This window comes from Ailuropoda melanoleuca, chromosome 9 (assembly GCF_002007445.2).
Source record: "Ailuropoda melanoleuca isolate Jingjing chromosome 9, ASM200744v2, whole genome shotgun sequence".
In the NCBI taxonomy this organism is placed as follows: domain Eukaryota; kingdom Metazoa; phylum Chordata; class Mammalia; order Carnivora; family Ursidae; genus Ailuropoda; species Ailuropoda melanoleuca.
The window spans coordinates 100,726,378-100,752,745 of record NC_048226.1 but is presented as its reverse complement, the minus strand read 5'-3'; the positions used below and the strand labels follow the sequence as shown (position 1 = coordinate 100,752,745).

At 48.9% G+C, this 26,368-nt stretch overlaps 1 protein-coding gene across 8 annotated transcripts in view; it reads left to right on the top strand.

Moving 5' to 3' along the window:
• The window catches only part of PTK2 (protein tyrosine kinase 2), a 159,294-nt gene that overhangs the window by 125,892 nt on the left and 7,034 nt on the right, over positions 1-26,368 (top strand). For 4 of the 8 annotated variants that reach the window (XM_034668662.1, XM_034668670.1, XM_034668669.1 and 1 more), the window contains 7 exons: positions 3,638-3,724; positions 6,812-6,949; positions 7,961-8,092; positions 19,544-19,606; positions 22,393-22,432; positions 22,766-22,872; positions 26,218-26,226. In XM_034668662.1, the coding sequence (XP_034524553.1) occupies positions 3,638-3,724; positions 6,812-6,949; positions 7,961-8,092; positions 19,544-19,606; positions 22,393-22,432; positions 22,766-22,872; positions 26,218-26,226 (576 nt within the window). Of the gene's footprint in view, positions 1-3,637; positions 3,725-6,811; positions 6,950-7,960; positions 8,093-11,829; positions 12,211-19,543; positions 19,607-22,392; positions 22,433-22,765; positions 22,873-26,217; positions 26,227-26,368 lie in introns of those variants that run through there. The other 4 variants (XM_034668666.1, XM_034668665.1, XM_034668664.1 and 1 more) reach the window with 2 other exon arrangements.

Genomic DNA, 26,368 nt, shown 5'->3' with positions numbered 1-26,368 from the left:
ACACGGTTCCGGATCCCACACTGCGAGTCACCTTTAAGAAACCACCACTCTCTAAGTTGGGGTGTGATATCAGAAACCATGCCCACAACTGTGCCAAAAAACTATTAAGAGACTCCTCCCCTTCCCGGCTACACGGCCGTGTGAGGCTGGATTTTCTCTGTGCGCTGTAGGGAGACAGCACAGCAGACAGTGCGGACTGGCATGAGAGCCACCCCTTCTCTAGGCCTGACATTAAAGGATTTACATACACGCATGTAACGGGTGCCACTCTGCTTGCTGATTTTTTTTTTAAATAAGTATTTTTTTAACATGTAATTAGTTATTCTTAAGGGTCTGTTGTAATTTTAACAATGTAAATATTGGTAGATATATTCCAGCTGAACAAAAGCCTTTGGAGACCTCAGTGATTTTTGAAAACGTAAAGGGGTCCTGAAAATAAAGGGTTTCAGAGTGGCTGCCTCAGAAGTGTTTCTCAGCCCTGACAGGACCCAGCTCTCCACTTCTGTGAGAAACGTTTTGTGATATTCCATGGTAGCCCTCAAGTAAAATACAGAGAGAGTAAAATGACTTCCTAATTTCAAAATGCCAGTTCTTCCAGGAGACTAACTGCACAAGAAAGCTAAAACGCTACATGCACACCCGTGGGAGACACTCAGGTGGGGTCACCCCCACAGGAGTGGTGAGGTGGCATGGTGCTTGTGCCCACGTGTGGGCACGCCACGGGGACACGGCTACAGAGGCACAGCCCACGGGCACGACGGAGCGTGAATTTCACAGGTCGCGTGATGTGACCTTCTAGAATGGCGAAAAATCTTGGTCAAGTTCAAACAAAATGAAGAACATTGACCGTCAGAGAGTTACTATTCCAGGAGGTTCAGTGAGAAACTATGCCAAGTGTTACTTGGGTTGGGATTACAGGACTTCATTGTTGTTTTACCTCTGTAAGGTTGAGCGAGGCGTCTGAGAGGAGAGGGGGCCCCGCTGGTCAGACCCTGGATGCGGTGGCTGTGCCCACCAGTGCGCCCTCTCCGATACTCTGAGCGCCTGGCGGGAGCACCGCCCCTGACTCAGAACCACTGGTTAGGCTGGGTCAGTTTTTCCTTTCTCTTCCTCTTCACTCGGCAGGACTTCAACAAACACTCCTTCAGCTCCATCATTTGCTTGATTAAAAATATTACAATCCAAGTTTGTGTCTTTGAGGAGGGAGTGACCCTGCCAAGTCGTACTTAGTAGCAAGTGACACTTTAGGGCACTGGCACGGAAGCTGTCCGCAGAGAACTTGACGTGTTGTTTCATCTTCACGAGAGCCCTGTCCCCACTCCCCTGTTGAGAATGTGGAGGCACAGAGAGGGGAATGGCCCTGACCACAAACCCTGGCCCTCGGGTCCCGAGCCTGCCCCCGCCTGCTGTGCCGGCTCCCTGTTGGTAGAGAACACAGCACAGCTGTTGGATGGTACGTGTGTTCTCCACAGCCACTGCTTAGTAGATTTTGATTTTGTGGTACTCTTTGTGCAATAGTTTTGTCTGCCCTAAAGCTTGTTTTCATCTTTTTACCTGTTTTATTTTGAAATGGAACCTTGCACGTGCTCTTTTGCTACCCCCTGAAGTCGGAGACGCTCAGGGATGCTGTGTGGAGATTTTGCCAGTCTCTGGTCAAGTCCTTCCATTTCTTCTTTTTTATTTGTCGCGTCCAAGTGCGCTTGTTATCGAGCAGCATCCCCACGTAGTGGGTTTCGGAGTGAGCAGGTCCACCAGTGTGGCTGTGCCACACTGCCTGACTTCCCCGAGCCTTGGCTTCATCCTCCGTGAGATAGGGTGATAATATTCCTTGGCGGCACGCTCTTCAGCTTGTCCCATCAGTGCACATAGGCCACACTGAGTAGAAGTTTTCATTTGTGCTGATGTTACTTACATGCCCCCAGAGTCTAAGCCAGACGACACAGCTGTACAGCCGTCAGACAGCTGTGCTTACTGTCCAAATCCGTGGCCCTGCATCCTTGCACGCGTGGACTCCAGGAGGCCTTTCCTATAGCACCGTGCGATGAGTGCTGCCACTCCAGCGTCCTACAACAGAAGTAGTCGAACTTTGTTGTTTGTTGTTTTTCTTCACCTCTTTTAACCACTTGTTCAAATGAAATATAAATCTGAAGGTAGTCCCTTGGGCTTCATGGAACATACTTTGGAAATTGCCACCCTAGAACATAGGGTAAAGCCTAGGACACCTCCTTGATGTCCCTTTCCTGCTTCCAGGGGTCTTGGGGATCCATCCTCATATTTGAGTAAGCTTGGGGTAAACCACATCTGGGCCCCTAAAGTATCGGTTAAAGGGATGAGGGCACATTTTCCACCCTCAGAGGTTGAGTGGGCCCACAGTAGCAGGGCTCAAGCAGATATGCGAGTCATGATCGGGAACGTGTCACAGAGGAGAGCAGAGGACTGGGGTGTTATGTCAGGTGGGAGAAACCAGGAGATTTCAGGAAATGTCCATAGAAGACTCAAAGGATGGGCAGCGGGGACAGTGTGAGCAGAGTGGTGGGTTAATAAGACTCTTCCTGGACACCCAGACTTGCTCAGAACTGAACTCAAGCACAGCGTGTGTTCCTGCAGGACCATGTGTGTCCGTGGGAAGAGGCACAGGCTCTGAGGCCTTTTTTTTCCTCCCCTGGGCTTGCTGGCACCTAAATCCATCTCCTTTTGTTGTCTTCATTTGGCTGGAGAATAGTGGGTTTCTGCTCTGTTAAATCCATCAGCTTTAGAAGATTTTGTGGACTTATATTTCAGACTAAACCATTCTTTTGCTATGAACTTTAAATTCATGTAGGTTGCAAACAGATTGAGAATTTTAGACTGGAAGTGACTTCCCAGGCCCCGTAGCTCAGCTCCTGTCTGATCGATGGGGAAGCTAGTCAGCTCCCTCGCTTGCCTACAGTCGCACAGCCGGGAAGCCACAAAGCCAAATGAGCTCCCTGCTCTGAAAGCCTCCTGATCTTGCATTTCCTTGGTGCCGGAGGGTGTCGAGCATCTTTTTGGCCACTGATAGATCTCCCTCGGGTCTGCTCCAGTCCTTTGCCCACTGTTTATTCAGTTTATTATCATTTTATTGTTGAGTTACAAGAGTTCTTTGTATATTCTGTATATGACTGTCTCATCATACCTGATTTGCAAATATTTTCTTCCATTCTGTGGGTCGTCTCTTTCTTGGTGGTGCTATTTGCAGCACAGAAGCTTTTCGTTTGGATGATGAGAAATTTATCTTTTTTGTTCTCTCTTATTGATTGAGCTTTTGGTGTCCTAGCTACAAAACCATTGCCTACCCAGGGTTACAAAGATTTGCCTGTTCTCTAAAAGTTTTATAGTTTTTTCTCTTAGGTTTAGATCATGATCCACGTCAAGTTAATCTGTGTGTGTATCGTGGGGAAGGGGCCCAGCTTCGTGTTTTCACAGGGGGATACCCTGCTGTCCTGGATGTTTGTGGGAAGGACTGTTTTCCCCACTGAAGTGTCTGGACACTCTTTATCATTCTTTCCAACTAAAGTCTTTTAGAGAAATACCTTTTTCTGTTATTTTCAGTAAAACATAGATTTAACAAAATTTTCAAAATACTCATTCATATGATGCTCTCCTGATTTGTTCACAGCCCAGCAGACCCGGATACCCTAGTCCAAGGTCCAGCGAAGGATTTTATCCTAGTCCACAGCACATGGTACAGACCAATCATTACCAGGTATGCCAGTCATTACAGACATAAGACATCTTCTTTTATTCTTCACACTTGGGGGTGGGGAGGGACATTGTAAATATTTATATTCTTTATTTCTGTACGTAGGAGTATGATTTGGCAAGCAGAAAGCTAAGAAAGTAATCAGCCTAGTAATTGTCTAAGTGGTTGTTGTGTCAGCAGCCCAGAGGGCCGTCATTGGCCCCTCAGCCTTAAAGCGTCTGGGCAGTGCCCTGCCCCACATTCTCTACTCCATTCCTTTCCTCCGTTTGGGTGACGTGTGGCTCCTACTATATGCAGAGGTAGTAATGAACTGGGTGGTTTTTCTGGAACGCAAGAATAACATTCAAGTTTACCTTAAAAACCAGACAAGATGCCATATTGGACAGGTGTGGTTGGAGTATCAGACTTACAGTCAAATATCTTATATAAATTAGAAAAGACAATTCTTGAAAGAAAAGGACCAGAAGCAAAGTCAGTAAGGTTTTGGTTTTGAGGGGCGAGTATTTGCTTTTTGGAGGTACAATTAGAGTGAAATGCACAGGTGTTCTGACAGGTGTACACCGTGTCCCCTACACTACACCGACACAGAGAATATGTCTGTGACCCTGGAAGGTCTCCCCGCCCCCTGCCCCCCCACCAGTCAGTTGCCTGCTGCCCGGGCATGACCACTGTCTGACTGTTCCCGGCCGTTGGTGTTGCATGTTCTGGACTTTCAGAGAAGTGGATCAGACGGTATACTCTTGCTCAGCTGCTGTGCTTGGTGTGATTCTGCATTGACATCCGACGAGGGTGTCAGTAACTCACAACTTTCTGATGCTGAGGGGTATTCCACTGCATGACAGCACAGAGTGTGTGCCCCAGTCATGTTATTCAGAGAATAGGCCGCATCACTTCTAGGAAATAAAACCACGTCTTCTAATTTGTGTCGGCTGTGGCTGTCTTATAGCCACGCCTCTTAGGTAACTGACCGATACTCATAGCTGGGCTGACTAGGCTGGTTATGAGAACCAGCCTTGGGTAAAAAGCACTTAGCTGAAGAATGAGTCAAACGCAAAACAAGCAATGGGTAGTCCTTGGGTCTTTGTCCGGAGAGGGGGAAGCTGAAAGCTCCCTTAACTGCCATCTCCTTTGACATGTTTCTCAGGAGGAAAAGGAGAAGCACGCTTACTGGGCCTCCTTCACGGGGTTGCTAGTAGGGTCAAATGAAAGCATTTAAATTCCTTTACATGCCTCTCAACTTTAAAGAGGCCTTTAAATCTGGGCCTCTTGGATCAGTACGGACAAATACTCTTCGCTATTGGCAGAAGGTCCCAGGGAGAGAGTACAGGCCGTTTCATACTGGAAAGGACAGTGGTACATCGAGACACTGAAATTGGGTCCGCGGCAGGGTCTTCACCTGCTTTGCTGCCCCCAGATCCCACTGTACTAATTCTGAAGTGGGGCCTGGGAGTATTACTTTGTTAACAAGCACCCCAAGGGGATGCTGCATGACTGAGAGCCCTGTTTTGGGAGACACCCACATGCCTAGAGGAGGCGTGCATCACTGAGCCCCCCCAGATGTCTTTAGAGAAAGCACAACACCATATGCTGGTGAGACAGAGGTGGGACGCGCTGGCCACACCGCTTCCACCTCCTGGGCTCTGGTACGTGTCCGTGTGTGGCCATCGTCCCCCCCTGGAGTAGAAGCCTGTGAAGACAGCAGCTTGTCTCTGCTTTAAGGGCCTGGAACTGTATGTAGAACAGAGTAAGGATTCAGTGGATATATTAAAGCATTCATACTTTCATCAAGCAAAGGGATGATTAAGCTCTCCCTCGCCCCAAGTTTCCTTATCTTGTAAATGAGAACGGCTACAGGACATTGCCTGGTGTTACTTCGTGTTCCTTCTTAGCCGAAAGTGCTCAGCAGTCCTTTCACAGGGTTGGTGTTGTGTAGAAAACTGCCACAGAATATTTGAAATCTCTTTGTTGTGCAAATTCCTAAAAGTTCTCTAGCAGCAATGTATCCTTTCTGACCAAAAACAGTAGTGATGTGACATTTTATGTTCAGTAGAATTTTTTACTGAAATATTTTGATTCTAGTAAACTGTGAGAACCATCTGCACATCTTACATAAAAGTTTATTAGTTATATATTGTCAGTATGCATTTTGGTATAAATCAGCGCCTGGAGATCTCACGAGTGCACAGTCTTTGTTGAAGAATGCGTTAATGCTCAGTAGTGATGGATCTGGCTGTGCCTTATCTCGTTGAAACATTAACTGAGCACCCTGGCCCTCCAGTACTAACTAGCCCAGTGAGCTACAGAAACAAATGCTGATTCTGATCTCTCTCGCTTTCTCTCCCTCCCCCGCCCTCTCTCCCATGATTGTGGGAGGAAGCCATGTAAAGAAACTCCTCTTGTTTTCCTTCCGCCCTGGAATTTTTCTCCATGTGCATGTGAATGTCTTTTCTCTGGCATAATCATCACGGTTGGAACACGACGCCCGTGTCTGTCCTGGTCCATTAGACAGGAGCTGCTCTAGAGCGGTGCCCGCTGAGCCGCGTGCATGGCCCCTGGTGCTTTTGCATCGAGGGTGCAAAGTTGCAAAGTAAACAGTTTCTGATTTCCTGGTGTATATTTGCATTACTTATTTACACAGCCTTCATGGATTACTTTTCTTGACACTTTTGTTGAGAATCCATTTCCTTGCCTTTACTACCTTCCAGAGGCCACCTGCATCCCTTGCCCCCGCCTTCAAAACCAGCAGTGCTGTATCTCTCTGACCACTCTTTGGTAGCCATTTCTCCCCCCTCCCCTTCTGCTCCCCCTTGCACTGGTAGAGAACCTGCTTTTACATTAGGTCCACTCGGATGATCCAGGGTCCTCTCCCCATCTCAAGACGCCTAACTTACAACACACATGTGAAGTCCCTCTGTCGTGTGAACTCCCATAGCCACAGGCTCCAGGGATCCACATGTGGACGTCTGTGGGCACCATCTTTCTGTTTGCACAGTGTTCCCTGTCGTCTTAGTTGCTTCCTTGCATGTGGAAACCAGAACTGTGTGGAAGCACGCCGTGTCGGAACATGACCCTGCTGCCCCACATTTGCAGGTCTCTGGCTATCCTGGTTCACATGGGATCACAGCCATGGCTGGCAGCGTCTACCCGGGGCAGGCATCTCTTTTGGACCAGACGGATTCCTGGAATCATAGACAGCAGGAGGTATCAATGTGGCAGCCCAACGTGGAGGTAACCTGGATGCCCTTGGGCTTTCGTTTGTTAGCTGATGAAGCTTTGCCTAGAGTACCTTTTATTTCAGAATCCTAAGAGTTACTGATTTTGATGACCTAATTCTAAAATCAAGGCACTACATCTCAGATTCTTCCTGGTTTTGTGAGTCCTTTTTACTAAAAGAAAGAGACGCCCATCATTAACCCACCCGCCTGAAAGGCAGCATGTCAGGCTGATCATAATAGCGTGTGTGTGAGGTGTATCCCAGGGAGGGGCAGGGGGACGGCCTCCCGTTCTGTGGGCCGTGTTACCTTTTACCAGATTTGCCTGGTGAACCAAGAACCACTGTTGTGACACTAAGTGTTGTTTCCTTGACTCCCAGAGCACTTGTGTAGTCTGCTGCTCCTGCCCTTGCCCTTAGGGTGAGCACGTTTAACGATCGCCTCGTGCTCCACGTCACGTGTGGACTGAGCTTAATCCTCCTTCCATTCTGCCTCCAGACTGTTTTCACTTCACTGCAACCAGCAATGCATTCTCTGCATATACCTTGGATTATTTCTTTTTTTTTTTTTTTTAAGATTTTTATCCATTCATTTGAGAAAGAGAGAGAGAGAGAGAGAGAATGCATGCACACGAGCAGGGGGAGGGGCAGAGGGAGAGAGAAGCAGACTCCCTACCGAGTGGGGAGCCTGACACAGGGCTGGATTCCAGGACCCCGAGATCACAACCCAATCTAAAGTCAGACGCTTAACCAACTGAGCCACCCAGGTGTCCCAGACTATTTCTTGAGAACAAATCCCTGCAAGTGGAGCTGTGAGCTGAATGGCTGTGTACTTGTTAATGATGCTTGGCAGGTAGTAACTTGCAACCCCTGGGAAAGTCGCTTCCATGAGCAGAGTCCAAGACACCCTGTATCCACCCCTCCTGCTGTTTTGCTTCTTTTTTTTTTGGAAAAGCGCAGAAACAGTAAGAGCATCCTAGATTGGCCCCTGAGAGTGGATGTGCCATTCTGCTTACTCCCCCTGCTAGGATTCTGCTGCGCTGGACCTCCGAGGGATCGGACAGGTGCTGCCGGCCCACCTGATGGAAGAGCGGCTGATCCGGCAGCAGCAGGAGATGGAAGAAGATCAGCGCTGGCTAGAAAAAGAGGAGAGATTTCTGGTAACTATGTTTCTAGTCATTTGGATTTCTTCCACTTGTGAAGCTCTGTCAGTCTACTATGTTACAGATGATTGGAAAGGTTTGTCTTTCAGAATAAGAAAGATCCTTTGACATCCGGTCCCCAACACTTGCAGTCGTGGGTTATTTGCTCTTCTTAGATTTTTTCTGGCTAGATTTCTAAGATCTTAGTAGCAGCATTGCAGGCTCGGAGGTGTGAGCATTTCTGTGGTTTTCGCAGAAGCAGCTGCCCCTGGAGTGTCAGCTCACGTGTAAGGCTTTGCATCTTGCTCCCGCAGCACCTGTAACCAGACAGGTTAGAACCCCGGGTCTGCCTTCACGCATTCCTCCTTCTGTGGTCTGACAGGTGCCTCCTTCCACATGTATGTGGGCGGCCCGCATCCACAGCCCCTCAGAAGTCTTCTGCAACAGAGGAAGTGGTGAGGCAGAGTGGTCTCTGTGTGTCGCTTGACACAAGGGCCCTTTGGACTCATGGCCCTGCTGCCACACACTTCTGTGCCGCAAGCCCGCACGGCTAGTGCAGTCTTCCTGGAGTAGCCTGAAAAGGATGGCTGGACAGAGCCAGGACTCCTACTGTTTCCACATTCATGAGTTGGTACCTTTCCCTGGGTGGTCCACAGCTGGTCCCTCATGCTTCCATTCAATAAACATTCCCTGAAGCCTTGTCTGTGTTGAGCTCTATGCTGAGGGACCAGACACCCGTGAGTGTAGGGGACAGCTCTCAAATCACTTGCAGTCTTCCAGGCACAGAGACATTGAAACCAGCAATGAATGGTATAAGGCAACAGTGGCTTCAACCTGCACAGTTCATCAACATGCGACTCTGATTTCATCCTTTATATGTGGCTTTCATTTTTTTTTAATTGTGGTTGAGATTTAAACACTCTAGCTCGGTGAAGCCCGTTTTCACGGTTGGAGAGGCCAGTGCCCTCCACACAGAGTGTGCTGGGCTGCCCTCAGCAAGCCTGCCATCTCGGTGCACACAGGAGCATGGAAAATGCTCGGAGGCCTGCAGACATCACACGCACTCCATGCTCGGCTACCGCCAGCCAGGACTAGTGCACGCTTCCTCAGCACACGCCCCGCTCACAGGTGAACGCCTCAGATCCTATGTGACATCCTCCATGTGCCTGTGACCGTCTGACATATTTCTCATAAATGACGTCCATCTGCACAGCCCCCCACAAGGAAGAGACCGGGTCCAGAATCCTTTACCTGAAATTCTTGAAGGTTTTATGTACTTCAGAATTCAGTATTTTTTTACTTTAGAAAATCAGTGCCGTGTGCATGCCACAGATTAGGTCCCGTTCCAGTAGCACCCCAGAGGTAAGAGCGCCGATACTCATGCAGGAAAAACACGAATGTTCACATGAACAGGTATAAATACAGACTTCGTGTCAGTTCAGGTCAGGTTTTGCCATGAAATTAGCTTGCTTCAAATGCAAAATAAAATAAAGATTAAATTTCTGATCATCAGTACTTTTTAAAATTTGGAAATGAGGATAAACCTGTCCCTGTATCACCCTTATTTTACGGCAGAGATCTCCCGAGGTCGCCCAGCTAGCCTGTGACAGGCCCGGCATTCAGCCCGGAGTCCTGCCGCAGGGCCGGTCCTGGCCACTGGGCCGCACTGCTCAGCGCCCGCAGGGTGCGAAGCAACGTCCTGCCGGCAGTACTTTCAGCACTCACTCAGCTTGCCAGGTGTTCTTCTCTGTAGACGCTTACAGCAAGGTGTGTGAAATGTTGACAGGCACCATGAGGGACTGACTTTTGAACAGAGGTTTCAAACTATCAAAAATTGAAATGATTTAAATTGAAGCATACCTCGATGTAAGGCAAGCTGCAGACAGTGCTGATTGTGTACGGCAGTAATCTGAGTGGAGCCATTTGGATCTGGAGTGGGCTTCAAGAACGGCTGTTCCCTAGCCCGTCTTAGACTTTTATCCAGACAGCCTCTTTTCCTGCATTGGTATGGGATTTAAAAAGTCAGTATTACAAATTCTCCGAACTAGAGCTTATACATCTAAATACCACTGTCTTGTGTACGATGACGGCACGTGAATGAAGCGTTCTCTCTGAGTCGTGGCGTGCACCGCGCACAGCAATGGCAGACGAGGACCCCGCAGGTGCCTGGAGGAGTCAAGGACGGTGCCAGAGACCAGATACGTTGAGCCAAGGCTGAAAGATCCATTGGAATTTGCAAGGCAGACAAGTGCAGGGAATGCCACTAGGCAGAGGATGAGCGTGACTAATGACATGGGTAGAGACTGTTCTCAGAACTCCCCACCCACGCTAGACAGACCGTAGTAGTGGGAAGTAGCTACTGATTTCAACACCGACTCAGTCTTCTGAGTGGTTTCAGGTGTTCACGTACAAGGCTCAGGGCCTGGCTGGTTTGCTCGCTGTTGGGCTTTTTCTTGTCATTGAGATCGTTGACGTGCAGTGGACTGAACGGGCCCTCGCAGGTACAGTTGGGTGAGCTTTGATAGATGCCGAAGTCTGTGTGCCCCACACCCCGTACGCGGCACGTTTCCAACACCCCACGTAAGCTTCCAGGTTGTGTTCAAAGTCCATTTATGAAGCTGTATAAAATGCCCCCCAGGCTTCTGGTCCACACTGCACGTCTGCAGGATGACCTGAGCACGTGTGGTGTCCTCAGCGAGTGTGTCTCCACAGCTCAGGCCTTCCCCAGGTTTGTGCCTGGCGTCCTTTATTGCTCCCGTGTAGCTTTTATGATTAAGCGTGTGTCTCGCTTCCCTCGCTAACTTCCTGCCCATCCACTTAGAGCTTCCTGCTGCTGCTCTAACGGGGTCATTTTCATTGAGCTTGTTGGTGGTTTTCTGTGTGTGCAAATGCAGTTGGTTGGTAGACGCTTCTCTTGTATTTTCCGGTATCTGTCACGTGAACTCTGATTTCCTTGGATTTTCTGTTGGTTTTTCCCCCCATTTTTGAGGCATAACTGACACACATGTGACTTTTTAAAAAGCATTTTCTTTCTTCGTTTTCAGTGTTTGTTACATACCTCGTGACCTCGAATTTCTCTTCTGAAGTGTCTCTTGCTGACTTTCATATTAAATAGGTCTTTGCCTGCTTTTATGTTTAAAGATGTTGTCTGTAATAGTTTTTCCATTAAGTATAATATTGGCTCTGTATTTTTCATATATTATTTTTTTAAGAAAAACTTGAGAGGATGTTGACATGACGAACAATGTGGGACATTTTGCTTGGGTTTGGGCTAGCCCCGCGTTCGAAAGTCGAGTCCCTACTTAAGGCATAATTGATCATTTTTTTAAGGTCATGGCATATGTCATTGTTTCCCATTAGAGTTTAGTATTGCTGTCCATAAATGAGAATGACTTATTTATTGTCATTTTGGGCTTCAAGATCAGATCAGTTCTGGTGTCACGGGGGGTTGGATAATTGGATAATCCTGACCCCTCTTTGATTTGGGTGTTTGCAAGGTAGGCATTGTAGGTGGTAGGGCTGAGGGCAAGTTCACAGTCAAGACGGGGGTCTGCTTCTGGCGGGACTAGCAGGCAGAGATACAAAAGCAAGGAGATGGGGGGGGACATAAATGTCAATGTCACTGTTTCCTGCCACAGCCACAGAGGTACTTCTAAAATCTGATCCTGTCGCTGTTTGACTTAAAGTCTGCCAGCAGCTACCATAAGGTGACCACCAGTCCTGTGAGCTGACCCTCCGTCCTTCCTGTCCTCAAGGTCCAGCCTCAGTCAGCCCTGACTATGACAGAGAGGACCGGGCACAGGAGGGGAGGCCCAGCACACACAGCCTTGGGGGAAGGCCGAGCAGCTGAAATGACCAGCAAGGGCCAGCCCAAGGACTTCTGAGGAGGAACATTCCAGGAAGACAGCACACCAAGCACAAGGGCCTAAGGATGTCTGAGCACAGAAAGACCAGTGCGGTGGATAAATGGGGACAGGCAGGCTGGGGGGCCAGGGCCCGGGGCATGGAAGGTGGTAGGAAGATGGTGAACGCACTGCATTTTGGAACTTAGAATGATCACTCCTGGCTTGGACTCTCTTTTCAAGAAGGCATTACTAGAAACAATCCAGACTCTGGAGTCAGCAAATAAGAATTAAAAATCCTCGTTATTATGACCCTATATAAATTGTTTAGCCTCTGTACTTTCATTTATTAATCTGTTAATCTATAAAATAATTATATTCTCTATAAAGTGTGGGTAATACTTTTCTCCCAGGGCTGGGTTGAGGATTAGATGGATAGCACGTATACAGCGGGGCAAGTAGGGAATACACAGTAATTTCTCCAAGGGCTTTTCTTTCTCACTCTGCTTGTTCTCCATAGCACCTGTGAGAGCTGCCTTGCTGAGACTCTAAAGTCCAGATCATATCCTGCATACTACCCAGGGTTTCCAGAGGCCGTCCCGGAGTACCTTCTGTGTGCTCCTGACCAGAAACTAACATCATAGATTGAGGGAGAGATTTAGCCACTTGCGGGGATTCTGCAAAGGAGCATTGGTTTTATGAGATTTGCTTGTTATAAATAGTCCCTAATTCCTTTTTGCTATTGGTGGAGCTCCCATTAGTGAGTTATTTTTAGCAGCTAGCTAACAAGGCCCCTGCTTTGACTAGACCCACGTGTTCTCACAGGATGTGGAGTCTGGGGGCAGGAGGCAGCATTTTAGTCCAGGGCTCTCCACTGCAGGCTTCTCAAGCTGTCAGTGAGGAAGGGTCAGTTTCTGGTTTTTTCCTAAACCATTGTAGACCTGATATCCTTGTGAAATAAAATAAAAAGCAATTACTAGGAAAAAGAAATTTAAAAAAATATATATGCAAAATAGGAGCCACACTTGTTTACATGAATTCCAACAAGCCTAAAAATTACTATTTCAGATTGCTCTAGAACTTTCTAAAGGTGCTTGCCTTCTGTTTCTGTCTCATCATGACCTGGTGACACACCGTCCCCAACCCTCGGTGGTCCTTGGACCGCGCTGGGCACAGCGCTGCTGCCCCCTTCCACAGGGTAAGCTTGTGCACCCCGACAGAGGAGCTGTGCTCTTGTTTGGAGAATTAACTTCGAGGTCGCTTTGTCAGGAATGTTGGCCAAATTTTTTTTAATAGACGAGAATCAGCAGCTGTCGATGGTGCTCTTCTGTCATTAGGACTCACACCGCTGAGTGTGGTGACTGTTGTTGGTTAGAGCTGCTACCTTTCCTTGAGTACTTTGGGGAGTCAGGACTCTGTCACATTGTCCCCACGCTGGCACTTGCCCAAGGCCACCCGTCCCTCACCTGTGGCACTTGCTCCTTGCGGTGGACCCGCTCCCAGTCCTGCTAGTGAGCTCTCTGAGCCTGCCATGTGCCGGCGAACCCCCTGCCTCTCCCACACCAACGGGAGAGAGCCAGCAGCCTCGTCTGGACCGTCAGTCTGCTCAGAGCACTTTCCTTCTCACTGGGCACTGCTCACAGACAGACTGACTTTGGAACTCATTTGTTTTCCTTACAGCATGCAGTAGTCTTCTAACATGGCACTGTGCCAAAGACAGGATTTTAATTTTAAAATGAGAAAGTCCTGGGGCTCCTGGGTGGCTCTGTTGGTTAAGTGTGTCTGCCTTCGGCTCAGGTAGTGGGCTAGAGCCTTGCTCAGCAGGGAGCCTGCTTCTCCCTCTCCCCACTCATGCTGTCTCTCTCTTTCTCTCTCTCTCACTCTCTCTCTCTCAAATAAAATAAAAAAAAGAAAAGAAAAGAAAAAGTCCTGTCTATATAAAGCCTACTTTGTGTTCTAAAAAAGGAAATGAATGTTTGAGCTGTTTCTCCTCTCACACAGACCCAGTCAGTCTGAATGAATGATGAGTACCAGGCCAGGGGGCCGGGGGGCCAGGGGTTGGGATTTGGGGGCAGGGAGTAAGGACAGGGTCACAAGACTACCTCTGGCCCTTTTCTGCTGAGTCAGGCCATGTCCCACCTATGTTCCTTGCATCTGCCATATTCTGGGTTTGAAGGCAGTGTGGCCTACTTCAAGGAGAAGGGATTTTGAGTGGAAAGCCTTGCATTTGAAGTTTTCTAGAGTGATGGCATACGAGCATAGAGACCAAACTGTGGCTGTTGGTTCCTGTGTCCCCAGAACCTGAAACAGCACCTTCAGCCCTTAACCTGCTGCCCATGAGGTCGTGGGGCGCATGCCCACACGTAACACAGTGCTCACAGAAGTGTTTCTTTCTGCTATCAGGAACTGGAAATAACCCACTTGCCCGTTCCTGGAGAACAGATCAATTCATGCAGTGGCCTACTGCGTGACAATAAAAATGGGCAAACCGCTCCCCACATGCACAGGGACAGGGCTTACAGAGATAATGTCCACCAAAGACGCCAGACACAGGGCCGTGCACATTATGCAGTCCACTTGTGTGAGCTCTCGGGTTGGGGTTCAGAAGATCGGTCCCCTCAGTTAGGCAGGGTCAGGTCTCAACTGGGGCCCGCTGGGTGGGCTGCCGTGTTAGGTGGGTGCACACATATATAAAAATGCGCTGAGCTCGTACACTTAAGATCGGTGCACTTTGTTGTATGTGTTATACCTGAATTAAGAACGAAAGAAAAGGAGGGAGGGAGAAGGCATACCTGATGGGGGAACTAATCAAATAGCCCCAAACATTCTTTGTTTGTGATCTGTGTGTGTGTAAGATTTCAAATATAAGTCTCCTCTTTTCATATTACTGTCTTCAAATCTAGAATATTCTGTAAGAGGGAAGTGGGAGAATTTAGCTTCACCCAGGAGCAGAACCAATAACAGAACTCCTCTCTGACGGGCTGGTCTGGCTCTCTTGAGTTCCCAAGCTGGCACTCATCTCTCACTCAGACAGGCTGTGTCGGCCATGTGAGGAGAAACCTAAAATAATCCCATTCATAGAACACAAGAGGACTTTATATAGACAGGCTTTCTCATTTTAAAATTGAAATCCTGTCCTGGGGAAAGTTTTGACATGAGGGAATTACAGTGCATAAGGAAAAATAAGTCATTTCATATGGTTTATGTGGAAATACAAGTAGATAATTCATGTACATACATGAAACACAGCACCTAGTTCTGTAAGCAAACAGTAAATGTCATATGCTTTTGTTTAAGTAAAAAAGTAAAGTATTTCCTACAGGTCAGGGCTGGCTCAGTCAGAAGAGCATGCTTGATCTATGGGTGGTGGGTTCGAGCCCCACATTGGGTGTAGAGCTTCCATAGAGAAAAAAAAAGGAAGGAAAGAAAGAAAAAGAAACTTTAAAAAATATATATTTCTCACAGAAGTACTCATGCTCCAGCAGCTACAGGTGTACCTTATTTCATTGCACATCGCGGAGCTTGTGTCCTTTGCGTACTGAAGGTTTGTGGCACACCCTCCATTGAGCGAGTCTCTTGGTGCCATTTTTCCAGTAGCATTTGCTTACTTCATGTCTGTGTCATATTTTGGTAGTTCTCACAGCACTTCAAACTTGTTCATTATTATTACATTTATTGTGCTGATCAGTGATCTTTGAGGTTACAATTGTAATTATTTTGCAGTGCCATAAGCTGCTCCCGCAGAAGACGGTGAACTTAATAAACATTGTCTGTGCGCTGACCGCTCCAGCGACTGGCCATTCCCCAATCTCTGTCTCCCTCTCCCCAGGATCCCTATTCCCTGAGACACAACAATATTAAAATTAGGCCAGCTAATAACCCTACAATGACCCCTCGGGGCTCAGGTAAAAGGAAAAGTCATGCATCTCACTTTATATTGAAAGCTAGAAACGATCAAGCATAGTGGGAAGGCATATCGAAAGCCCAGACAGGCGGAAAGCCAGCCCATTTGCACCCCACAGCCACATCATGAGCACAAAGGAGAAGTTCTGGAAGGAAATCACACGTGCTTCTCCAGGGAACACGTGAATGGTAAAAATGAAACAGCCTTATTGCTGACATGGAGAACGTTGCACTGGTCTGGATGGAAGGATCCCACCAGCCACAGCATTCTCTTAGACCAAAGCCTCACCCAGAGCAAGGCCCTCGCTGTCTTCAATTCCGTGAAGGCCGGGAAAGGTGGGGAAGCTGCAGGAAAACAGCTGTCGGCCAGCACAGGTTCGTGTCGTTGGAGCAAAGACGTTGTCTCCATACCGTACAAGTACCGCATAGTACTTATACCGCAAGTACAAGACGAAACAGCAGTGCTGACGTAGGAGCGTCCCCAAGTTCTCCAGAAGATTGCACTCAGATCATTCACGAGGGTGGCTGCACTAACCAGCAGACTTCCGGTGTAGACGAAACAGCCGTCTACTGGAAGGAGATGCCATCTAGGACTCTGGTAGCTGGAGAGAAGTCAGTCCCTGGCTTTAAAGCTGCAAAGGACAGGCTGACTCCCGTGTTAGGGGCTCATGCAGCTGGTGCCTGTCAGATGAAGCCAGTGCTCACTGGCCAAATATTCTGGAAGTCCTAGGGCCCTTAGGAATCATGCTAAATCCACTCTCCCTGAGCTGCATCAACGGACCAAGAAAGCCTGGGCAACTGTCACCTGTTTACAACATGGTGTACTGAATATTTTAAGCCCACTCTTGAGACCTACTGTTCGGAAAAAAAGATTCCTTTCGAAATAGGACTGCTCACTGACAATGCACCCGGTGACCCAGGAGCTCTGATGGAGATGGACAAGGAGATTTGTGTTGTCTTCATGCCTGCTAACACAACATCTGTTCTGTACCCGGTGGATCAAGGAGTAGTTTTGACTGTCAAGTCATCTTATTTAAGAAGGCAATAGCAGCCATAGATAGGGATTCCTCTGATGGATCTGGGCAAAACCAACTGAAAACCTTCTGGAAAAGAGTCGCCATTCTAGATGCCATGAAGAACATTCCTGATTCATGGGAAGAGGTCAAAATGTCAATAGTAACAGGAGTTTGGAAGGAAGGGGCTCCAACCCTCCTGAATGACTGAGGGGCTCAGGACATCAGCGGAGGACGTCCCCGCAGATGTGGTGCCAACAGCAGGAGAACCAGAATCCCGAGTAGAGCCTGGACGCGGCCCGCACTGCCGCGATCTCGTGCTTGAACTTACGGATGATGGAAGCTGCTCCTGGTGAGGGTGCTGTGAAGACGGGAAATGACAACAGAGGATCTAGACTATTCCATGGCCCTAGTTGGTAAGGCGGCAGCAGGATTTGAGAGGATAGACGCCAGTTTTGGAGGAAGTTCTGTGCATGAAATGCCGTCAAACAGCATCACACGCTCCAGAGATACTGTTTGTGAAAGGAAGAGTCAGTCCATGTGGTTAGTATTTTTAGCAATAAAGTATCTTTTAATTCAGGTGTGTACATGTAAACATAACGCTGCTGCAGGCGTCATCAACTAGAGTGTGGTGTAAACATAACTTTGATGGCCGCTGGGAAACCAGACATTGACTTGACTCGCTTTACTGTGACACTAGCTTTCCTGCGCAGCATGGGCCAAGCCTGCGGTATCTCTGGGGTGTGCCGTTCTGCCTTCTGAGCCTGGGGTTCCTCAGCTGTGAAGCCTCTTCTCTACCTTGCATTTTTATGACCGCGTTCCTTGAGCAAGGATTTACTAAATGTCTAACAGGCACATGACTGTTCAAGCACATACTTAATCCTTATAGTTGCTGTTTAAGGCTGCCGACCTCTTTTCCAGCTGAGAGTGGGTTTGCAGAGGTTGACGGGGCAAGGCCGCTGTTCACAGACAGCCGTGCAGGCGCTTCATTCCCTCCCACCTGTGTGCCTTGTTTCTACCAAGTCATGCAGATAGTGGGAGAAGCGGGCAGCCCATGGCCTCTGTCCTCCCAGGGCCTGGCATCCCGTGAGAAGCAGCAGAAATGTTCTAACGTTTAGGAAAGGAGGGCAGATTCATACGGTGTTTTGTTTATTGAATTGGCTAAGTTTGAAGTGGCGGTGCAGTGCCGTCGGGCCGGAGAGAGCCCACTGACGGTGAATGCAGACAGCCCGGCAGTCGGGTAGCTTATACCAGGATGTTTCAAATGTTCCAGCCCTCTGACTCAGTAATTCCATCCTTAGACATCTGTCCTAGAGAAATAATCAGGGATTTAGTCAAGCATTTCTACACAAAGGTCTTCATCCACAACCTATTTATACAATTGAAATTTTGAGAATGGCCCGCCATTCAACAGACAGAACTCCTTGATGCTCTGTGGTACTAACTTAGTACTTCGCAGCATTAATTCATTTAATCCTCCCATCAAGCCCGGGCAGTGGGTACTATAACTGCCCTGAAGAAATTGAGGCCCAGGTCACACAGCTTGAAAGGGTTGGAGCCTGACCCAAACCCAGGCAACCTGATGCCAGAGCCCATTCGCCTCACTGAAGATTTCTGTTTATGGCAGCCTTCGTGCTGGGGGAGACTGTGCAGCTTTTTAACGTGGTTTTGACCAATTTCCACTATATAATGTTATATAAAGATTACATAATTATATGGCATGGTTGCATTTTTGTAAACATACATTTATAAGAAGGGAGAAACAAAGCTCACTGCTTTCTCACCACCCCCCCATCCCCTGCCACACACAAGTGCTTACGGGGTCTGTCCTCAGTGCTCAGCACCCGGCCCTTGCAGGTGTAGGTGTACAAAGACAAATCAGACATCAAGACGTTCTCTGTCAAATGAGGGAAGTAATTACTGCATGATTCTTGCCACGGAGGGGATCTCTGTAAGATACAGCAGACTGGCAAAGACCAAGAAAGGAGCAGTCCTATCTGGAGAGGCTGTGGGAAACGCACCCTGAGAAGGGGTCTGTGGCCAGAGTGCACGCCAAAGGGGAGGCAGGGGGGCAAAGGAGAGGCAGGGGTCGGCGTGGCTACTGGAGCAGGTGTCAGGCAGGTGGGAGGCCACCGCGCCTACTGGTCTTCGTGAGGAACAGACCTTCTGACATTCTGTGCACCATGATGGCACGGAACCTACGTTGCCTATTGTGGTGTTAGTGAAATTTGCATACTCGTATTTATATTAAATCCTGATTTTTCCATACGGTTTCTGTATCATGGGTGCATTGGGTGGGGAAAGGGGGTGGCGTGCAATTGGACTATTTGCTGCTTTGGTGATACCGCCAAGGACGTGAGAGCCTTATGTGCCAGGAAGCAGGAACGTGTACCTGCTCTTTTTCACCCTGAGGTGGAGTTCTCTCTGTCAAGAAGAAACTGTGCACTGCTAGGAAGAGAGGTGAATTGCAGGCTTTCCTGTGTTGGCGGGGCTGCAGGGCACTCCTGTTCGCTGTGCACGTGTGGCTTTGCTGGGGAGGCTGACCTGGGTTTGTCATCATGGGGTTTGAGAATTTTTCTGGAACTGGGGAACTTTTGATTCTTCTTATTCAGAGGATGATGGTATCATATGAGGCAGGAACTTAATACAGAATATGTCCATGATTTTCAAACCAGGAATGAAACTCTCTGGTTTTGTGTTCTTTGCTTTAGAAACCTGACGTGCGGCTCTCTCGAGGCAGTATCGACAGGGAGGACGGAGGTCTCCAGGGCCCGGTAAGCATTGCCGAGTTCTCGCCAGGATGGACGGAGGCCGTCACTTTGTGTCATAAGATACCCACGCTCACTAATCTTCGTAGCGTGGAACACAAGAATCCATCCTTTAAGTAAAGCAAACATTTGGCCAAGATCCTTAGAAGCTGCATTGCACAGCCCAGCTGTGCCTGAGATCTGGCCCCTGGAAGATGTGCTCAGTTGCCAGCACGGGAGGATCTGGCATTTCCCATCAGAATGTGCTGGTGCAGTGGGCGCGGGCTCTGGTTCACGAGCACGGAGTCACATCACCTGCCATTTAACATCTCCACACAGAGCTCCTTCCTTAGAATGCAAAGATTCACATGTGACCGGTAGTCTGTCCTAAGTTGGTAAGAATGAGCACCAGCGTGAAGGGAAACCCTATTCAAGGGACTGGCTGTTCAGAACACCTCTAACAGCAGGTTTGATTAGAAAAGGGAGATCGCTTGTATTCCAGTACGTGGCACAAAGCAAGCCCCCAAAGAGCATGTGGAGTGAGAGAATCAGGCAGTGAATTAGATGGGGAGAAAAGGGTTCTTGAGAAACCCTCTGTGGACAGGTCCTCTTGCAATCTTGTCGTCCAGGCCTAGGCGACAGTGGGAGTGCTTAGTACTGATGAGAAGGTACTTAGTGCTACAAGGTGCTATGCTGAGTGCTGTCAACTGCCACCTCCCTGAGACCCCAGCACTCCTGTCAAGTCAGGCCTGTTGCCATCTGTACTCCACAAAGGGGTAAACTGAGGCTTGTAGAAAGCTTGCTCAAGGTGACCTGTCACAGTGCCAGATGCTGCAGTAGGCTTGTGAACACGATGGCTCACTGCAGGGGATGCAGTTTGGGTTGTGGTCCCTTCCTTCTGGGAGGCCAGTAACACACTGTGACCACTCTGCTTCCCTCTTCCGTCCTTTGCTAAATTTAGGTAACAATGTGATTTGGCCCACTTCTTGAAATGCTCCAGCTTAACACTTTTGGAAAATGTGCCATGGCTTCAGGGAAAAGTTGTTCAACTGTTTGGGGCTTTGGTTTTCCAACTTGTTTGCTGAGGCTGATAACATAGCTAACACGCAGCAGACACGCAGTAGAACAGAACGCAGCCTGGTCCCACGCTCCCCCGTCAGACTTCTGAAAGCAGGGACATTTCTGTGCTTTCCTTCCCAGAGCAACCTGCGGAATGGCCTAGCATAGTACATTGTACATACCTTTGTGAATTAATCCAGGATGTTCTTAGAATAGAATTTTCTAGTTAATTGAATTTTCTTGTAACCTGGGTATCAACCAGAAAATTCTTTGTGTCTTAAGTCTTTTTACATTTGTGTATTTTGCTGCCTGGATCAGTGAACAAAGCACGGCTCACAGACTATGTCCGCTTTTAGAGTTTTGGCCGTGTTTCCTGCTGTTTTCTGCCCTCGCTCATCCTCCAGCTGTCCTGGCCGCCTGGTTTCTCCCATGCTGTTTGCCCCTCCTGGGGGATCCCCTATCTCTGGGCCACCCTTCTCCCAGATTTCTTCACAGCTTCCCCCACCCAAGTCCCCCACCCAGCATGCTCAAAGGTCACGTTCTCAGAAGGCCTGATCTTCCACTGAGACCTGCAGTGTCCTCCCCTCCCACCCCACCCCCATGGCCCTTTTCCACCAGGCTTGGCAATGTGCCGTTGTGTGCATCTGCTGTTACTGTCTCGCTGCCTGTGTTACACTGGCCACTCCACACGGTGGGGGTGGGGGGACTTGTTCTGTGCCTGGAACAAAGCAGGTGTTCAGTAACTGTCAGATACACGCTAGTTTAACTGTGAAGTGCTACAGAAAGTCAGCTGTGAAGGAGTCCTCGTTCTTCACACTGGCCAGCTCTGAGGGTTTGGGGAGGCGTCAGGATGGGCGGTGAAACAGCGTGTTGACAGTGGGTGTGTTTCCTGGAGAACAGCGGTTTTTGCTGTGTGCACACTGCACTGTCCTTGCATTTTACAGAGGTAAACCTGTTTACAGCAGAAAGCAGAGCACCTTAAAATATGTATTTCTTATCTAGTTTATTATTTTAAATTAAGCAAGGCAAGTCTCTTCAGAAGTAGAATGTAGTTCTAGAAAGACTTCTTTCCATTTAGTTACCTAGGATAGGTTGTTTGCAGCATGACTGCAGCCATGACAGCCCACGGCCGGGCTGGCCTTTAGGGGAACAGTCTTTTGTCCTCTCCCCAGGGTGGACATTCGGGGCTTGTGACTTGGCTTGTTGGCTGGGCCTGTGGCTTGGTCCCGAACGAATGGAGCGGTAGCAGCAGGTCCTGACACACACACAGGCTTCGGGTGACAGTGACAACACAGGCATACGGACTACCCCACGGCCACAGAGTCTCCTCCCATTGTCACTGTCCCCGACTGTACCCCTCCCGGTGAGGAGAACATCCAGGAGGCAGTGAGGCAGGTTCCTGAGCAAAGGACCCAGACACTGCAAAGGCCTGGATTTCACAGTCCTGGAAGGTGAACCGGAGGCATCTGTGGATGTCGTTTAATTCTCAATTGGCTGTGATGACTCCTGTCCGCGTTCCCATACCATCCCACGCTTGTCCCCGCCACAGCCCTCTTCCCACACCCTGCTGGCATTCTTGCTGTTTCTAAATCCCCCACCCCCAATTAGGCCTTGAAGGCAGCCCCCCATCATGTTGGTCTTTAAACCCAGCACTTGGCACAGATGTTCAAGGGGATGGAGGGGGAGGGGAGGGAGGGAAGGCCGTGGCCTGTGGTGTATGCTGGTGTGGTGATGGAGCTTTTCTTTTCCCACAGACTGGAAACCAACACATATATCAGCCTGTGGGGAAACCAGGTAAGTGAAGAAATGAGTTCTCTGTCAAGAAGTTTTTATAATTTAGAGGGAGCAGGTTTTAAATGTATGGAATTTCTTAGCTTTGGAATACCTCATGATTTTTTAACACATTTCCCTCTATGGACCAAAGCAAGTATGATGTTTACCAAATTCCACGATGACTAGATTATTAGAGAACAGGACTTGTTGCTGTAATGCATCGGAAAGGCCTCAGCAGGGCACCCTCTCCAGGATGAGTGTATGCTGTAGTGATGTGACCGTGCTTAGTGTTCATTGGGTGTTTCTGTTTGTATTCTTGTGCCTCACTTAACGGGACACCTCCCCTTTTACCAGATCCCGCAGCTCCGCCAAAGAAACCGCCCCGGCCTGGGGCCCCCGGTCACCTGGGCAGCCTCGCCAGCCTCAGCAGCCCTGGGGACAGTTACAACGAGGGCGTCAAGGTGGGCATCTTGAGCTCTGCTCAAGGCTCTGTGGAGCGTCTCGCTCCAGGAGTGGTGATCTGGAACATGGAGTGGAGTCAGTGCTGAGGACGGAATGAGCAGAGTGGCTGCCGTGGGCTCCAGGGGTCTGTTTGGTCGGGCTCTGCACCCCCTGAGAGTCAGGAACAAGCTTGACAGGAGCCTGTCTGGTCCTGGTTTTCTCTCACATGATAGTCTCGGGCCTCAGTCAGAGCCCAACTTCCTAGATAGGTTTCCTCTTATCAGGCAGAATGTTTCTTGGGAATAAAGTGCCAGGATGGCTTCTGGTTTTAAACATTAATTAAACCAGGACACCTGGGGAAAGGGAGCCCTTCTGCGGGCTCACTGTCTCTTAAGTGTGTTGGTGTGGCTTAGTGGAAAACTGCCACTATTTTCCACCTGGGGCAAGGACCGTATTTGTAGTGAAGTGACGTGGGCTGCGTGGAACCAGCCCTCGGAGGAGGGGAGCGTCCGGTGAGGTGCTCATGGCCTCGGCTTCTCGGCTCAGGAGCGCTGCACGCGAGGCCGCCCCTCCTGCGTGTGAGCCAGCCGTTGGGGCTCCTGACCGCCCCCCGGCCCCGGCCTCCACCAGGCCCTGCTGCGTTGGCCTCTAGGTCCCTTGGAAGCAGCTCTCCTCTCCATGAGAAGCAAAGGCAAGGGTTCTCCTTCTCTCTCATGCCCACTTAATGAGAGGATCTCTCTACTTTCCATGAGAGATCAGTCACCTTTCAAAATAGGTCTTGTTTCTTAATTCTGATATACCTTTTTTGTACATTTTAATATCTCTAAAATCAGAGTGATGTGTTGGTTTAATTGGCAGCTTTTTTTTTTTTTTTTTCCTTAGAGGAACATGAAAAAGGTGCCTCCTGCAGTGGGTGGGGTCTTAGACTCTGGTAACTATGTTACCAGTTAAGAGAAACTTTGCTTCACTAATAACCACCCTTGTGAAGTGCCCTCCCTGGACTGCGTGCTGTCACAGAGCCTGTCCTCACATTAGCCTCACAGGATTGGTGGTAGTATTGTTTCCACTTTTCACGTAAGATGGCAAGGCTCACAGGTTGAAGGGCATATTCAAGGTTACAGGCTCCCCAGCTGAGCCAGTATTTAGCCAGCAGGCGGGGCTGACTCAGAGAAGAGAGGTAGCCCTCGGCAGAGAAAATGCCATCTCCGGCCTGGAGGGGTCGTGAGCAGGGAGTGAACGGGCTGGCCCTGGCTGGACCTGCCTGCCCCCTGAGGGACGCAGCCCAGGCATCACTGGGCCAGAGGCACCCCTGCTCTGAGGGCTAGTGCTCAGCCCCCAGAAACCAGAGCGCTGGTCCTGGAGCCTTGCCCGGGGCTTGGCGTCCGGCGGCCCCCCCAGCTCAGGGGGCATCGCAAGGGGTATTCTCTGAGGAGGAGTGTAGGGGGACACGGCCCTTGCTAATGTGGTTTCTTGTCATAAACTTAGAAAGGGGAGAGGGAGAAATTGCGTTAATGAAGTTTGTCATTTACATGAGCCACAAGAGCAAACTTTCAAAACGGCTTGTATTACAAGGAAAAACCAACTTGGGAAGCAGCTCAGATACCAGCTTAGAATTCTGACATATTTGCCTTTGCATTTGTAATAACGTAAATGAATATAATTGGAAAATACCCTTAGAGAAGGTGTTAAGCAAGTAGAAATGAGGAAATAGCATGCTTAAAATGCATTAAGTAAAGATTTCTTTAATAATAATAAGTATGAAGCAGGGTTACCTGGGTGACTCAGTGGTTAAGTGTCTGACTCTTGATCTCAGGGTCGTGAGTTCGTTGGGCTCTGCGCTGGGTGTGGAACCCACTTTAAAAAAATAACTATGAAGTCTGTGTGTCTAGTTCTTCCTTATCCGGCTGTTCAGTAGAAGTTACTGAATCCAGCCTAAAAGAACAACCCTGTTTTAATACAGAAATGCTTCTCTCTAGGTGTAGCTTATGGAATTCATCCAGAGAACATTTAATCAGAAATCCTTCTCGGTTTCTCCATGGTGGCCTTGTTTCAATTCTGGATCATTTGAGGCTTTAAGCGCTCATCTAAGCGTTGGAATTGTGTGTGTCTCTTGGGGGGTGGTGCTTTATCCCAATTGCCTGCCAAGGAACCTCCAAGTGGTCAAGCCCCAGAAAATAGGAAACCAGTAACAGATGTCTCTCCAAACTAGGCTTTTGCTTTGGGGCTATTACTGTGAATGGTGGCTGCAGGACAGTGCTTCTGTGACCCACCTTGATCAGGCGCAGGGCACATACAGAACAGAAGCTTTAACTAGGTTAACGTAGAGCCACCTTTGCCTCCTGGAGTCTAGAGTGGCGGCGCTTCTTCCTGACGGAGCCCTGCCTGCAGCACCGGCTCAGGAGCTGTATCTTTGTGTGGATCCGGTTTGAACTGGCACATCTGCCTGTTCGTCCGGGGCCGCATGTGACTCACCGTGCAGAGAGGAAGAGACAGGGATGTCCTCTCGAAGTGATGCGTTTAGGAATGATCTCACTCTTCCTAACACAGGGAGAACCCACGGTGGAAGGTTGGGCCTTGAAATTTAAGATTCTGGAGAACTCATATACCAAAGGGTACACATGTTTCAGACGTATCTGAGGAGGGGGCAAGGCAGCCACCTTTCCCCAATTGACTTGGCGTTTTGTAAGAGGATGGCCTTGTTGTAAGCTGTAGAGGAAAAAGCATTAAATAAAACCAGTAAGTTTAAAATAAAGGAGCCTGAAACATAAGACCTGACTCAAAAGCAGGGTTTGTTGTTTGTTTTTTCAGTTTGTTTTGTTTTTGTTTTTAAAATAAGCTCCTGATGTCTTTACACAGAGCCCCAAGCCAGGGATCTTGATTATGGCAGGATAGCTAAGGACGAAGCCTGTTTCCAAGGATGCCAGGGGCGGGCGTGGGGAGCGACGGTGGGACAGTCTGTCCTGGTGGCCTGGAAGTCTGACGGGCAGTTCTCAGTGATGTCAAGCACATTTGATGGCCTCTTCTTTCTGAGGACCCATAATGCTTTGCTTCTCACACGGCCTCCAGGTTGTCCCTCTCAGGCTTTGCGTGTTGCTCGCCTCATTTCCTCACTTATGAAAACAAGCACAGCACGTGGCAGGCCTCCTATTGAGTGCGCCGGCGCCCTGGACCGATAGCCCAGCAGTTGTGCCTGGAGGACCAGGGAACCGGGGGCTGGCTCCTACGCAGCCTTCAGACTCGCTCCTTTTGGTTCTGCTTATGTGTTTTGTGGGGTTTTGTCTGCTGCCTTTATTAATACTGTTTTTCTTTTTTCCCTTTCTCTGATAAATTTCTCTAACTTTTCCTCACCTCCCGTTCAACAATAGCCATGGAGGGTAAGCACATTGTGTCTGTGTGTCTGTCCCACTCCTTCACTCCTAGCACTCTGCATGTGATTCTGGAGCAATAATCAGGAAGCCTGGGGAGGGCACTTTTGCTTGGCTTATCACCAGAAACAAGGTCTTTATTTGCCAGAGA